Genomic DNA, 15,580 nt, shown 5'->3' with positions numbered 1-15,580 from the left:
AGGTTTCCTTCTGCCCAAACAGTTTTGGATTTTCCAGTGAGCAAGATTTCTCTCTGACAAGTCTGAAGACGTTTCCTCTCCAGCTTATCAGTTAGGAAGATTATCAGAAGGTAAAACAGGCAAATGAAGTAGGTCTCACAAGAAAGGAAAAACCATGTTTACAGAGAGAGGGTTCCCGGCGGGGACCTGCGTCACTGAATGAATGAGCTGCAGGGGACCACACAAAGGTATCGGGTTTGGGATGAGAATGAAGATGAGAAGACACAAACAGGTGGAGAGGAGATTCGGTTCTTGAAAGAGGAGAGGAGGAGGAGGAGGAATCTGACACTAAAAGAGTGAAAGAGAAAAAAAGGGTAAAGGCAAAAAAAAAAACTTTAGAAACACAAAGAAAAAAATAAACTCGCTTTTAATATACTCACATAAGCTGCAAAGAAAATGAGGTCATGTAATACACGATCATTCCTCTACTTGACAATAGAATACAAGTGCTTTTCGAAGAAAACAAATTTGTTTTTCCGCTGGTTATTTAGTTGGTCCACAACAGCACCATCGAATAAAAATAACTCAAGATTTACCTGGGCACAGATTCAGCAGTGTGATCTGCTGAAAATAATACATCTTTAGCCTACAATATCCAGAACATTCTAGAGGAAACAATTTGCTTTTCATCTGGAATGGGTTAGGACTTGACTTTACATGGATTTGTTTTTTATGAGAAGCACTTATATACAGTTTACTTGAAAATAAGGTTTTCCAAGGTGCAGAGTACCGAGGTGCAACACTATGTCATGGTCCCAGCATTATGACAAGGGGGTGCTAAGCTTTCTGGGGTGGTCTATGGTTGGGTGTGCTGGTTGGGCACTTTGGGGAAAAAAGCCAGTATGGCTGCCTTCATGTCTTATAGCTGGAGGAACACATGGCAATGGGGAGACCACCGCAGCTGCAATAAGAAATTTACCCAAACAAAGTGGATCACACTTTCAAGTTAAAAGACTTATTTTGCTTTGGCTAGGTATTTGTTGATATCTACCAATTATTAAAGATAAATCGCCTTACCCTACATCCTGTTTTAAAGGCAAAGGAAGAAAATATATATTTTTTTCATTCTCTATTTAAGGAACTACCAACTTATTCCAAAGAAAAGATAATGACTCAGCGCTTCAAAGTAAAGACTGTCACTCTATTTGAGTCCTCTTTTACTGGCTGGGACCTATGAGATGACAGAGGCTGGAGGAAGGGATGCCCAAGTGATACCCAAGGGGAAGTCATGTTCTGTAAGGGGGGGTTATTTTAGTTTGACATGTCCGCTTAATGAAACAAAATTCCACTCTATTAGCTACAGTGGACTTGGCCAGTTCAAAGCTTATGGACATGGGTGACTCCTCATGTTATTCCACAGCTCTGCATGTGGACAATTTCAGAGGTAGGAAACCGTATTCCAGTTAATTAACTACTTCCAAAATCATGAACACTGAGGCTGTACTGTATAAGGACCCAGGATATATAATAACAGTATTGTAGTTTTTATATATTTTTAAGCTCTTATCAGTTAGACATATATCCTGAAATTTTAACAGGCAAAATAGGATATTAGGGACTTGCCTTAAAATACTCTAGGAAAAGCAAGTATGGGACAGGAGAGAGAGATCAAATGAGAATGCTGATTGCTAAAACTCACTGGTGGGTAATGGGAATATTAGTATCTCTGTTCTGGCATATTAGAAATTTTTCCATAATAGAAATGAAAAAACAGAAAAAGAAAATAAATTTAGTTCTGGGGGAAAACAAAAAACAAAACAAAACAGATCCAAGAGGACTTGAGGCCTCACAGAGGAATCTGCCTGCACAGTGGGTGATCCTGGGCCTGTGCCCCAGGGTTGGCAGGATCTCGACAGCGGAAGTTCACTGTGGCTGTGGCTGTGCACCCTCACGGATTCTAACACGGCAGGGCTCTGCTCGTGTCGGACGCCTGTGCCCTTTAAAGGGGATTTAGAAAAGCAGTGAAGTGTTGGGCATGGTGCTGATGAGCTGCCACCCGCCAGGGCTGGGTTCTCCCAGGCCACATTTGATCTCAGGGTCACTTCTGTTTCACTGGGAACCATTCTGACCTCGGATAAGGTCCTTTTCTCTTTTCCTCTATAGCCCAGTTGCTTTTCTAGATGGGCAGTGCTGCACTGGATATTCAAAATTAGCCAGGCTCCTTTAGCACATGAAAACTGTTCAAAGGCAAAGGGAGGAAAAATGACTGTGGTCATGCTGGATGGATAAGAATCCAGAAAGTAAAATCCATGTGTCATGGAATACTATATGACTGTAAAAAAGAATAAGGAAATTCTCCACGGATGGATATGGAGGCATCTTCAGATATGCTGTGAAGTGCAAAATGGCAGGTGCTCAAAAGCATATATAGTGTGGTCGTTTATGGAAAGGGGCAGGGGAAATGATATATATGCTTGTTTGCATGAAAAAATACTGGAAGCATAAACAAAAAGCTAATAAAAACGGTTCTCTTTAGGAACAAATAAGATGGACGGGCAGGGATGGAAGCCAAACTTCTGTACAGCACCTTGTGAATTAGTTTTTAGCTTTTGAATTATGTAAATGTATTTCCTCTTCAAATCAAATCAAGGTGAAGGAAATAAAAAATCTGTGGGTGGTTCGCAAGGCGGGCTCTCCACACAGGTGTGTGAATGAGAACATCTGCCCGTTCTGTGACTGCACCATGAGCTGAACCACAAGCAGTTGGGCTCTATTAATCAAGGTGGAGGCATTTTTCCCCATTTTAAAGCAAGCCTTCCCAATGTGTAAGTTTCTTTGATTTACAGTGTCATTTCAGAATGTTTTACCCTCGTTTACAAATGATAAGGCCTCCTAAAATGGCCTTCCATTTTTCTAATTCCCTGGTCTCTTGGTTAAATTGCTGGTGTGCAAATCAGTCTTTTGCAGCTGCCTGGTTGGGTGGGGGGTGGTGTAGGGTGGTGGCAGGAGTCTCAGAGGGACTCTCGTGGATGACTCGACAATGAAACCATCTGTGGCAGTGCCTGGGAGGCTGTGGCTTCCCCCTGTTGTTGAGGAAGGGCATAGGAGCCCACAGTCCTGACTCCAAACACCTAGGCTCTCCGGAAATGGATGGTGGCCCACCTGAGAGACTGACTGCATCAGTACCAATAAGCAGAGGGGGAGGAGGAAGACCCGGGGGCCAGGCCCAATCCAGGGCAGTGACACCCCAGACTGTGTCACACAGGCACATCTTCCCTAAACACCGTGGCATCTGAGAAAGCTGAATCTGGAGAGAGAGACTCTCAGGCACACTAGGGGCAATGTCCCAAGGGGCAATGGGAAGAATGAATAACAAGGACCTCATGTATTTTCTGACACTATCTGTTCTCAATGTGATGTGGCATTAAAGTCTTGGGACTTCCAGGGAAATTAAGGTCCAGGCCAGCTGGAAGGAAAGGGGGTCTGAATTTAGTGTGGCTGTTCTCACAGGATACTCAGGAGGGAGAAAAGCGGGGAGACAGCGCTGGGTAGCCACAGCAGCTGTTTTCAATCAGCTGAAATTGCTGCTGGTGCTATAGTGAGTTTCACTTCCTCTTATTCCCTGTGTCTGAGCCTCACCTTGCAGTGGCTAGTCCTGACAGCCTGACCTCTTTCCTACAATGACAGAGCCTAGACAGGTGCCTCAGCAGGAGCTGTGATGAGGCAGAACTCTGCTGTGCTATTCCAGCCAGGGTCTCTGCCTGGTGTGCAGTCTAAGCCCACCAACGACCGCTGACCTGTCTGGAGAGTGGTCAGGCCACTCCAGGGGGTGAGTTTCTCCATGGCTCAGTCCACATTTTAAGCAGCAGCTGCAAGCCAGATTAAACTGCACCAATTTATGATTTGTGCTGCTTCCAGCACCCAAAAATCTTTTGACCCAGGAGTCGCAGGACCTTTGGATCTGATTTCTCAAGCTGACTTTAAATTTGGTAGAAGGGAGCCTAGGGCAGATATGCAGTCTGCAAGGCAGCTGTGGGGGTGGGCCTGGCTTGAGCATCACATGTGGCTCCCGAAGGCCCTATCCCTCTCAGCCCACCTGGATAGGTTTTTCCAAGGGACAAGCCCTGGCAGCGCAGGACCCAGAGCTGCTCTCGGGCTTTCTTTGGAAAGGTTCTGGCAGGACCTGGGATGTGGCACAAGGACAAAAAAACAACCTCGTGGTCCCTTTCATACAGCCAGCCCATAAAAGACCAGACATACCCAGGTAGAGATTAGGCTGTACACAGTCCCCTGTGGGTGGGGGAGAAGGAACAGGAGCAGGTTCCAAATGATGCTCTAGAATGATTTTTGAGGCTCAAAGAAGAGCAGATCTATGTGTTTTGTGGGTCTGTCAAGTCACCCAGGTTACCACTGAATCGTTGGTACAGGTTGAGCGTCCCTAATCTGAAAATTCAAAATCTGAAATGCTCTAAAATCCAGATGTTTCTGAGTGTTGATACGACACAAGTGGAAAATTCCGCACCTGACTTCATCTGATGGGCCACAGTCAAAATGCAGTCAAAACTTTGTCTCATGAACAAAATTCTTTAAAATATTGTATAAAATTGCCTAAAATTAGGCTCTGTGTATAGGTGTATATGAAACAGAAATGGACTTTGTGTTCAGACTTGGGTGCGATCCCAGGATATCTCATTATGCTTATGTAAATATTCCCGAACCCAACACACTTCTGGCCCTGGGCATTTCAGGTAAGGGACACTTCACCTGGGTCACCGTTGTGGGGTCTGCACAGGTGGACTCACTCCCCTGTACTCAGGCGAATGTGGAACACACACACAACGAGGTGTGCAGGTTTGCTCATAGGCAGGAAGCACCTCGGGCCTCTGCGTGGGGACAGTGGAACCCACCTGCCACCTTATGAGGTCCTGTGCTGGGTGTATGTGTGTTTATATGTGCAACTGATTAGAAAGCAAACCTTGCGTTCAGCGAGGTCTGAAACCCAAAGCGAGAGGGAGACACAGGGAAGCAGAGGGGAAACCTGATGGGGACAGAAACCACCTCATTTTAGTTTCAAACTTTAAGTTCCAAGAGCAAAGGGGGAAACCGATTTCAAAGCAGTGGGCTGGGGAAACCACACGACTGGCCCCACCACGAACAAACACTTGAGAAAAACACTGGAGAAATGCACCTCGATCGAGTGTTTAAACTATTTGTGCGAGAAATTTTTCCAACCCCAACCCAATCAGTCTCACCCCATGTCACTCAGTCCCAGGCCCCCACATTCTCCATGACACCATTTCGTCCCCTCTGGCTCTTTATTCTCACCTGTCTCGGGATCGCTGAAGTCTGGCAAAGTAATTGTATTAAGCTGTCGTCTGTCAGCAATGGTTCTATCTAAGAGGCTGCTCCCACGTCCAGAATCACTGCAAAACACAGCTACAAATGTCAGTCACCTGCAAGGTGGGAGGAGGGAAGGAAAGAGAGGCAACCTGTACCGACTCCTGAAGGCCAGTGAATACCTTCTGTGCGGTTTTTACGCTCTTCAGCATCTTTCTTATGAAGGAGGCATCCTGCTTCCTGGCTCGGCCTGAGCTGGGATTCCTTTCAGTGTTCACGATCACAAACAGGGCATAAACCACACCCACAGACCCTGGCTAATTTTGGCCTCCTTTGTGTCATTAGAAGACACAAAAATGAAAATTCAAGCTTCGTTTTCCATCCACCTTACAAGGGGAAACTGATTGGCATTAGCAACCTTAGAAAGTGAAGTCTCGGCCGGGCGCGGTGGCTCAAGCCTGTAATCCCAGCACTTTGGGAGGCCGAGACGGGTGGATCACGAGGTCAGGAGATCGAGACCATCCTGGCTAACACGGTGAAACCCCGTCTCTACTAAAAAAATACAAAAAACTAGCCGGGCGAGGTGGCGGGCGCCTGTAGTCCCAGCTACTCGGGAGGCTGAGGCAGGAGAATGGCGTAAACCCGGGAGGCGGAGCTTGCAGTGAGCTGATATCCGGCCACTGCACTCCAGCCTGGGCGGCAGAGCAAGACTCCGTCTCAAAAAAAAAAAAAAAAAAAAAAAAAAAGAAAGTGAAGTCTCAGCAAGTGAGTCCATGAACACGCCATCCATGAAGAGTTGTCTTCATGAACCAACGCTCCACACCCGTGCTTCTAAACCCAGGCTGCATGTGAAGATCACCCAGGACATCTCTAAACAACAGACACCTAGGTCCCACTGTGGACTGAACAAATCAAAACTCCTGGGCTGGTCGACATTTTTCACAGCTCCTCAGATGCAGCTGCTGGATTCAAGGACCCCTGACCCCCCTTTCTGACCGTGATCACAGTCATGTGCTCCTCAGGGTCCCCAGAATGTAGGCCTCTGTGCTACATCGTGTGGTTAACTTTCCTGCTGGTGTACGAGCCCTGTCTAGTGTTCCTAAGCTGGAGAAAGCTGGCTGCTAGGGATATACAGGGACTGGGAGAGAACATGGCAGGGTTTTGGTGGCAGCCTCCGTAACACCACTCCTACCAGCTTCCTGCACTGTCCATCTCTGCTGAGTCCCCTCTCCAGCTTGTGTCTACAAAACAGGCTTGGCATTGTTCACCTGGTAATGCCACACGGGAGACCACAGCGGGCCTAACTGGGAAACAGTTAAGGGATCTCAGCCAATATGGATTTCTTTTTTAAATTCTGGGAAGCTTGTAGGTAAACACTATTGCTTTTTTCCTGTATCATGATATCCTATCAAAGCAGCTCCAAAAAGAATCGCATCTGTCTCTTGAAGTTTGAATCTTCAATACTTTTCTTTGAATCTTTTCTTTTCCAATCTGGGGGCTTTAAGAGTGATTTTTTGTTGTGAAGAAGTTCAGATTCTACAATAAAGGGACACAATTTCCTTCCTTTAGGCAGCTGTTGCTAAAGCAGTACAAACAAGATTTGGCATGAAACTTAATACAGTTTGCAGGCTGCAATTTCCACATCCAGCGATTTCTCTAACTATATTAGAGAAATCCACAGGAAGCAGAAGGAAACTTCCTTCAGGACAGACTGTTTGTCAGCCTATACTTATTACCTCATCTCAGACATGTTTTTTGGAAACTGCTCTTTTAATTGTTTCTGTAACTGAGAAACAATACACGTCTCTGAACAGAAGACAACATGAAAGTACACGCAAATTTCCATTCGTCACAACACTGACTGAATATTTCTAGCGCAGGTCTGTCCTGGTAGCATTTTTCACATAAATACTCCTAAGTGCATTATCTGAATATCGCAATGGCAACCCACTTAGGAGTTTTTCAGAAGATTTGTCTCAAAATACAGTGAAATGATGGCATATTATTCACCATCTTGGGGATTCCAAGACACGCGATGAGGTACTGGCATCACAAAGGAAGGATTTGCCTGGGTTTCTGGGGGTCTGAATCTGAGGTTTGTTTCAGACATTCTCATCTTCCAGGCTTCCCATCTCACCATGTTTCGGTGCTGTCACTAATGAGGAGGTCACTTTGGGCAAAAGGCAGCTTTCCCTGTGCCTCACTGACTTCCCTGATCAGATGAAGATAAGGATTGTTGTCCTACACAGAACTGTGTGAGGATGACATAAGGTCACATAGATGGAGCATTGTGAAGACTTACAACTTTTAGGTACATGCCAGGTATGTATAAAACCACATACCTACAACACACATCTGAGGTTAATATGGCCAGTCAATTCCTGCAGCCAACTTATCCCTAGGTTTCTGGTGCAATTGTAGGAGGTACGGGGAAGCTGAGTTAAAATGTTAGAAACCCCAAACAAAGCCATCATCTGAATTTTGAACCTCACCCCCTGACAATGGCACGGGATCCACATTCCCTCCACCAGCTGGGAAACGGCGTTCAGTTACATCCTTAGCGTGTCTGCCTTCGTTCCTTCTGAACACAGGGTGTGAGCAACAATCAACTATTCAACATAGAGATGCTTTTGTTTCCACATTGAATGTTTTCTCTCTAAAAATAATTAGGGCTGGGCACAGTGTTTCATGCCTGTAACCTCAGCACTTTGGGAGGCTGAGACAGGAGGATAGCTTGAGCTCAGGAGTTCAAGATCAGCCTGGGCAACATAGCAAGACTTCATCTTTATTAAAAGTAAAAAAATAAGTCAGGCGTGGTGGTGTGCACCTGTCACCCCAGCTATCTGAGAGGCTGAGGCAAGAGGATGGCTTCAGCCTGGGAGACAGACTGCAGTGAGCTATGATCATGCCACGGCACTTCAGTCTGGGTGACAGAGTGAGACTGTCTCAAAAAAAAAATAAAAAATAAAAAATAAAAAAATTAAAAATAATTAGGTATTTGTGACCTATTAGGAATTTTACTGGATGCTTGAAGCAATTTTTAGTTCTTCATTTACATGGTACAGAGCCTTCACCAATCAAGATTTACATTTGACCCCTAGAATACCGGACAAGGGGCAAGGAGAGGCCTTGAGCAACCCTGAGTCTCCGTAACTTGCTCGCTCTGGCCAGTCTCTCAGGCAAGCTGGAAAGTCACCTTCCTCTCTCCCTCTGGGACACATCTGCTGGGGCACTTCTGTGAACCACCCATTTCCTCCTCATAGCCCAGTCACCTCGCCTCTTCTCTGCCAGGCCCTTAGACTGCCAGGAGCACTTCCCAAGGAGGGAGGCAGGGAGAGAAAACTATTCCTGGTGAGTGCTGGTGGTAGAGGGAGAGGAAATGGGAAGGACCCCAAATCCACAGTATGTAAGTAGGGGATGCCCACATGTGTAGATGCACACATGCAGGGACTTCTATTCCCTATAACCACTGAATTGTAATGAGAGTTAAAGTTATACTGGCCATTAGAAGCCTCTCTTGGAAATCCTGTATCTTCCACAGCCACACGGAGGTTAAACACAAGAGGCTTGGTGGTGGTGGGATGGGCTCAGAGTCAGAACCCTGGAGCTCTTTCTCAGCTGAGCCTCTTCCCAACTCCTGGAATAGTGCCTGGCACACAGTAAATATTGCACCTAAAAGAAGGGCCTCGGCTAGGGAACCAGAACAGGGCAGATGGGAGAGGAACTTCTGTTTTTGGAGGCCTGGATTATAAGAGTCAAGGTAAGTTCCCAATATCCCGGAGCCTCAATGGTCTCATCAGTAAAATGGGTATGAGATCATATGACTTTTGCCCATTTTATGGGGCTGCTTCAAAGATGGAATGAGGATATGCTTTATAAAAAGAAAAGTTCCACCCAAATGCTGGTGACTGTAAGGATGAAATGGGATCTCTGACTCCTAACTGAGGTTAGAGCAAAAAAATGTGAATGTGAGTACATGTGTGTTTAAATGCTGTTTGTTGGCAAGTAACTGAAACAGGACTTTGAATCACCTGCAGATGTCACCTCATGGGTACATGATGGAGATGGGTCTAGTAGCAGTGACAAGAGGGGGAAAGAAGTGGTTAACAGTAAAAAATGAAAAGAAACTGGTTGTCAGCTCAAGAGAGGCAGCATTGTGGAGAGAGCTTTGATGTTAGGCCTGGGGCTGAATCACTGTTCTGCTACATATTCAATTGGAAAAACTTAGGCGAGTTATTTAGCCACTTTCATCTTCAATTTTATTTTCTGTAAAATGGAAGTAATGGTAGCTATCTTGCAAGGCTAATGTAGGGATGGAAGATAACACATCAATGGCCTAGTACAGTGCTGGCACGGAGAAGGTTCAAGAAACACGGTTATTACCATCCCTGGCTGAAATGCTCTGAGATTCAGTTCAGAGAGCCTGCTGGGACCTTCTGGTGAGATTCTAGTCAGAATTCACACTGTCTTGAGTGGCCAGGTCAACATGCACAAGGACTGAGGGAGCCTTACGCGTCACCCAGAGAGAGGAGACAAAGCATGAAACAGATTTCTATCCTAACTGCAAGCAAAACTGCAGACCGAGGGAAATAGAATCCAGGCTTCGGAAATGACAAACACCTCGCCAAATGTAAGAGAATGCCGCCCACCATTTTGCTCACAGCAAGAGACGCATCTCCAACTGCAGGTGGAACACTGTTTGCAAGTTTTCCAATGCTCAGTTTAGCGACTAGCTCAGTGTCATTTTTTTCCCCTCTTTAAGCAAAAGTTGAGAAGAGGGAATGGGTTGCTGAGAATACGAAGCTAGAAGCTAGGGTCTGTTCTCAATTTGGCCACTCATTCCCTGCTACTGCCCACGTCTTCCTCGTCTCACTGCCCTGGAGGCCTGTGCAGAGCCTGGGGTGGATCTGGAAGGAGGTGGGGAAGACTGGGGAACTGGCAGGTCGAGCAGAGGGCCCACAACAAGCCCAGCATGCTCAGAAGCAAGGAAGCCGGGTGTCAGCACGGACCGGCTCCGGGGAGAAGCCAAAACGCTTTCTGCTCAGTTTTCATTTTATTTTAAAGAAGGCATGATTCTTAGGTGCTTGTTCATGTGATTCCACCCTCCTCTAAAACCCTGTATGCCCTGATCCCAGCCGCTAGGCTGCCGGAGCCGCAGTGGCCCCACTCCGGAGCGCTGCAAGGTGTGTGTCCCCTGAAAGACACAGCCCTTCCTTCAGGATTCTGTTGCCAGAGTCACCTCTTCCTGAGCAGGCTGGAGGGGATGACTGCATTTACACAATGATAAAGGCTACAGGAGACACATTTATTTCTATCCCAGAGAAAATCAAGTTAAAAGACCAGACAGGACACTCCTTACTAAGGGGCTGTGCGATTCACCACCCCTCCCTCAAGGCTTTGTGGGGAGCTGGAGGGGGAATTCTGAGTGACCGGTGGGGCCTCTACCGCCCACCCCATCCGCCAGTCCCCACCAGACACTGCCTGGAGCCAGGGTCCTCCCCACTCTGGCCCTGAAGGAACCTTCAGGAAACGGAGGAAGTATGGACACAGCCCAGGCATTTGGTTAAGTATTTTTAAAAAGCTTTCCAATTCTGCTATTTTTTTTCTCCTCACATTCAATATTCTTGGTTGCTAAGTGGGAGGGAATGTGGGGAGGTGGGAGAGGTGTGGGGAACTGAGGGGAAATTGGCAACACGAAGCTGATGGGTTTATTTTTTCATTTCTAAAGGGGGTACAGGCAAAGGAACGCGCTCTGGCGCCGAGGCAACCTGCCTGGGCAGCATCTCCCGCTAGCTGGTTCGGAGGCAGACTCCCCCAAATCCTGAAGATTTCATAGGCCAGCAGTGGGGGCTTTCGGGGGAGATAAATATGGACAGTTTCTATTTTTGCTTCCAGACTTAGAAATGTAGAATTTTTAAAAAATTAAAATGATCTTTATTTTGAGAACATATCCACAAAAGGGAAGAGGCCAGTCTCATGATTACCTTTCACCAAGCGAAGGGCGGGTGCGCCTGGCAGCACAGCGCTGTGTCATTCCTGGGCCTGGGAAGGGGACTCCCAGCTTGAATGGGGGGACCCGGCGGGGGACTTGGGGCTGCTTGCGGAGCGGGGAGGCAGGGGCTGGACAGTACATGGCTTTCCAGGCAGAGTTCTCTTCCTTCCAGGTACACTGCCCACAGGGCCTGGGGTCACAGGTCTGTCTGTCAGTTTCCAGGGGGTCCATCCCCTTAACAGGGCCCTGACTTTGAACATTTTTTTTAAACTGCAGAAACGTTTGTAAAGCAAAATCTCACAGGGAACCCCATCTCTGTTCTGCTGCTTCCGTAGCCCTCCCTCCCTGCTGGTCTCTGCAGACCACGGCCACCAGCCCACTGCCTACCTCACCCTTAGTACTCATTTACATTTTAGGTGACACGTTTTTAGGTCCCTGACTCTTAAAAGCATGATATCAGTTGCACAGACACCTTGCTAGGAAGGTAAAAAATACTCTGAGTGTATGAGCAATTGTGTGAATTCACTTGAATCATTACATCCCTTCTCATTACATGACTTCCTTCACTTACTAATCTAAACACATGCAAGAGAAACTGTGCAAGACTTGGAAATGGGCAAATAGGTTATTGGGTGTCCGTCCGTGGAATGCGGGGGGTTGACCAGCAGACCTTCCTGGGGTTATCTGACTCTAAAGGGGCAGGCACTGTTGACTCACTTCCCATTGGCTGAGCTACTTTACAGCTCTGTAGGGGTAGAAATTAACCTGCAGAAAACTGATACTAAGGCAAGTGAATTTTGTTTGGGGGGAGAGACAATTGATGTCACCCTGTAGTAAAGAACCCCAAACGGTATCTTTCATTGTCTTACAGGATGTTGTTTTTGTATCTACTTGCAAATCATTCAGCATTCCTGCCTATGAGTATCTGTTCTTCAGACTCTTCTGTGACTAGGTCTTAACATTTTCCGGGTTCCTGCATTAGTTAATAAGGCAAATAAAATCTTTGACATGTGTGTATTTGATAGTTGTATGCGTCACGATTTTAACTTTTTCACAGTGATCTTTTATCATGCTAATAGCCACTAGCATGCAGCCTGTTGTCTGTGCAGGTCTTTTAAATATTACTGCAGGAACCCCAACTGGAACACATAAGAGACTGGTCTATACATAAATTATCAGAAAGATAAGACTTGTCAAAGGAGTTAGGTAAACGGGTGGTAGAGAGAAACTGGATAGAGATCCATTGTGAATTGAGCCCAGTGGGTCACTACAGCAGTGAAAGCAAAAGAAACCCAGGATCTGGAGGCTTCATCAGCCACTGGGACAACAGCACCTTAAACATGGAGTGTGAAGCTCCACTGCTATCATCTGCCACTTTTGGGGGCCTGGAGGTGCACAGGGGTGACAGAGTTAATGCCTGCTGAAAGCCAATCAGAGAAGGCACTGATAGGCAGGGACCCATGCAAAAGCCACGCAAAGCAGGCCCTGCTGGCCTCTTACCTGGGGTTGGTGAGGTTGTAGCAGGATTTCCATATCTGCAGCATGTGCTTACAAGTCAGGAGGGCCTCGTCTGGGCCCCGGCAGAGGGACTGCAACTTCACTTTGGAAAACAGTAGTCTGCAGTGGGGAGACAAAGGGAGAAAACACTGTGGCTCAAGCCACAGAGTCCCCATCCCAACAAGACAAGCAGTGGGCTTAGACCCAGAAGCAACTGTACTCATTTCAGAAACTATCCACATGTGTGGTCCAAGGAAAGCGGGATTCCAGAACTCCTGGCTCAAGGTGTTACTTTGCATAAGTCTCGCCACTAAGGCAAATGCAAGCACGACGTGACTATTTGTGGTCAGGCTGAAAGCATTAGAGTGGCCAATTTTATTCAGAACACAGGGAATTTACTAAAAGCATGTTTTTTAGAACCAAACCAATTTATTTATGAAACCTCAAAAACTCATTAAAAGAGAACTTGGTTTATTTACAGAATTACACAGGAGATATGACTCAGTTGATATAAATATCTACAGATAACCCTCCACAATGATGCTCACCGTCCTGTGAGCTTCAAAAGCCTGAACGGAAGTCCCATGAAGAAGGGCAGCCTCTGGCACAGGCCCTGAGCTCCTGCATCTTCCCATGCCTGCTACTGAGGGCCTAAGGCTCCTTCCGCAATCACCTAGGTCTCTCTTCCCTATTTTTTGTTACCATCAACTGCTCGACCCTCCATCCAGACCTTCTGGGCACTAAGCTCAGAATGTTCTTTCGCAGCCCCTCAGGGTAATGCCATTTCCAGATTCTACTTACATTTCTCTGCGGACATCAGCCTAGGTGCCTGTAGACATCAGCTCTCCTGACCCTTGGACTTGTCACCACTAGTAAAAGTTCCAGTATGAGCCCAGCTTCCTTCCTTGTGTTCTCCCTGTCCCCTGACTTACCCAGCTCTCACACATCTTATTATAAAGATCTCCAAAAATCATTCTTTCCCCCAAGATGGAGTCCTGCTCTGTCACTCAGGCTAGAGTGCAGTGGCATGATCTCGGCTCACTGCAACCTCTGCCTCCTGGGTTCAAGTGATTCTCCTGCCCCAGCCTCCTGAGTAGCTGGGATTACAGGTGCCCGCCACCACATCCGGCTAATTTTTGTATTTTTAGTAGAGGTAGGGTTTCACCATGTTGGCCAGGCTGGTCTCAAACTCCTGACCTCGTGATCCTCCCAAAGTGCTGGGATTATAGGCGTGAGCCAACGTGCCCAGCCCCCAGAAATCATTTTTGTTCCCACCTCCTTTTTTTTTTTTTTTGAGGATGGAGTCTTGCTTGCAATCTTGCCTCACTGCAAGCTCCGCCTCCTGGGTTCACGCCATTCTCCTGCCTCAGTCTCCCAAGTAGCTGGGACTACAGGCACCTGCCACCACGCCCAGATAATTTTTTTGTATTTTTAGTAGAGACGGGGTTTCACCGTGTTAGCCAGGATGGTGTCGATCTCCTGACCTCGTGATCCGCCCACCTCGGCCTCCCAAAGTGCTGGGATTCCAGGCGTGAGCCACCACGCCCGGTCTGTATCTCGTCCTTTAAGGCACTCCACCAACTAGCCACTCTTCTTTCACCATCTCATCCGACTGGACCCTTTACTTCTGCCAATATAGGCCAAATGCTACCTTTCTGGCACAACTCTATGGCTACACATTCCATGTCCCCAACTGTAACTTCCACTCATGCACACCTTTCTTTGATTCTTCCCAAACCCAGCTAGAACCCCACTTAAATAAGTAAGTCTTCTGTCAATACACGTTTTATGTCTTTATCTTCTCTACTCAGTATGTGCCATATTAGCTCATGTTTGCTGTTAATAATAAAAAGAAGAAAAAGAGAGGGAGGAGCCGCTGCTGAGTGAAGGCACCCCATGTGCCAGGCCTTGTGTTCGGCACTTCACATGTTGTCGCGTCCTCGGAAGAAGCTGTCAAGGCAGGTGGTATCTGACACTCTTCAACAGATACGGAAACCGAAGCTCTGGTGCCCTCTGGTTGTTTTCTGGATGTGATTTTCTCCCTGAGGACAAGAGCCCTGACATCTCTCTCTGCCTCTCTGTAGCCTCACCTCCAGGTCCAACAACTGTGCTCTGAATTCAATGGGCCTTAAATCAGCATTTACTCACCGACTACTTTTTCTATAAACCACAGAAGATAAAGCAAGGTGTTTTAGAGATTTCAGTTAGACATCCAGGAGAACTCCTTCACTCCGCATGATGTGAGGTCCTCATTCAAAGGTACCTTAGAGGAGGAAAGTCTCTTTTTCGTGTGTGAGAGGTGGAATGAAAGTGGTCCTAACCCATCACGGCCCAAGTTCGGGATAGGTTCACATCAAGCACCCCCAGCACCCCCTCCAGATGGAAGTCCAGGGCGGTGTGGTGCTCCCAGTGGGTCCAGGGCTGCGGCCTCCCCATGCCTGGGCTTGCAGAAGCCTGAAATGATGGGATGAGGGCCAGGGAAAGGGAGGGATGTAGTCCCTGATCTGCAAGCAGGTGGGCATAAAGAGCGAGGCTAGATGTGAGAACAGGGCTCAGCTTCTGCTCAAAAACATCTCAAGAAGCGGAAATGCTTTGGAAGCCTTACCGAGACTGCCTAAATGGGATGGCAGGCGCTCAGGGTGCCTCTGGGGGGATTTAAAGACACCAGAAGCTGACTCCTGCTGAAGCCTGCCCGAGTCCAGAACATGATGGGAATTCTTTTCCACCGAATCTCCCACCAAACTGGGGTCAACTAAGAGAGTTGACAAAGGAAGG

General features: G+C 47.1%; 1 protein-coding gene across 10 annotated transcripts in view; it reads right to left on the bottom strand.

Moving 5' to 3' along the window:
- Nucleotides 1-15,580, bottom strand: part of TTC7B (tetratricopeptide repeat domain 7B) — a 276,535-nt gene that overhangs the window by 66,877 nt on the left and 194,078 nt on the right. For 5 of the 10 annotated variants that reach the window (XM_033191608.1, XM_033191609.1, XM_033191611.1 and 2 more), the window contains 3 exons: nt 12,809-12,925; nt 5,305-5,402; nt 163-327 (listed from right to left, as the gene is read on the bottom strand). In XM_033191608.1, coding sequence (XP_033047499.1) covers nt 163-327; nt 5,305-5,402; nt 12,809-12,925 — 380 coding nt within the window. The remainder of the gene's footprint in view (nt 1-162; nt 328-5,304; nt 5,403-12,808; nt 12,926-15,580) is intronic. The other 5 variants (XM_033191610.1, XM_033191613.1, XM_033191614.1 and 2 more) reach the window with 1 other exon arrangement.

Source organism: Trachypithecus francoisi, unplaced genomic scaffold, assembly GCF_009764315.1.
Source record: "Trachypithecus francoisi isolate TF-2019V2 unplaced genomic scaffold, Tfra_2.0 Lachesis_group3, whole genome shotgun sequence".
Lineage (NCBI taxonomy): Eukaryota > Metazoa > Chordata > Mammalia > Primates > Cercopithecidae > Trachypithecus > Trachypithecus francoisi.
Note: the sequence above shows the minus strand (reverse complement) of the source record. Positions and strands in the feature narration are given on the sequence as shown.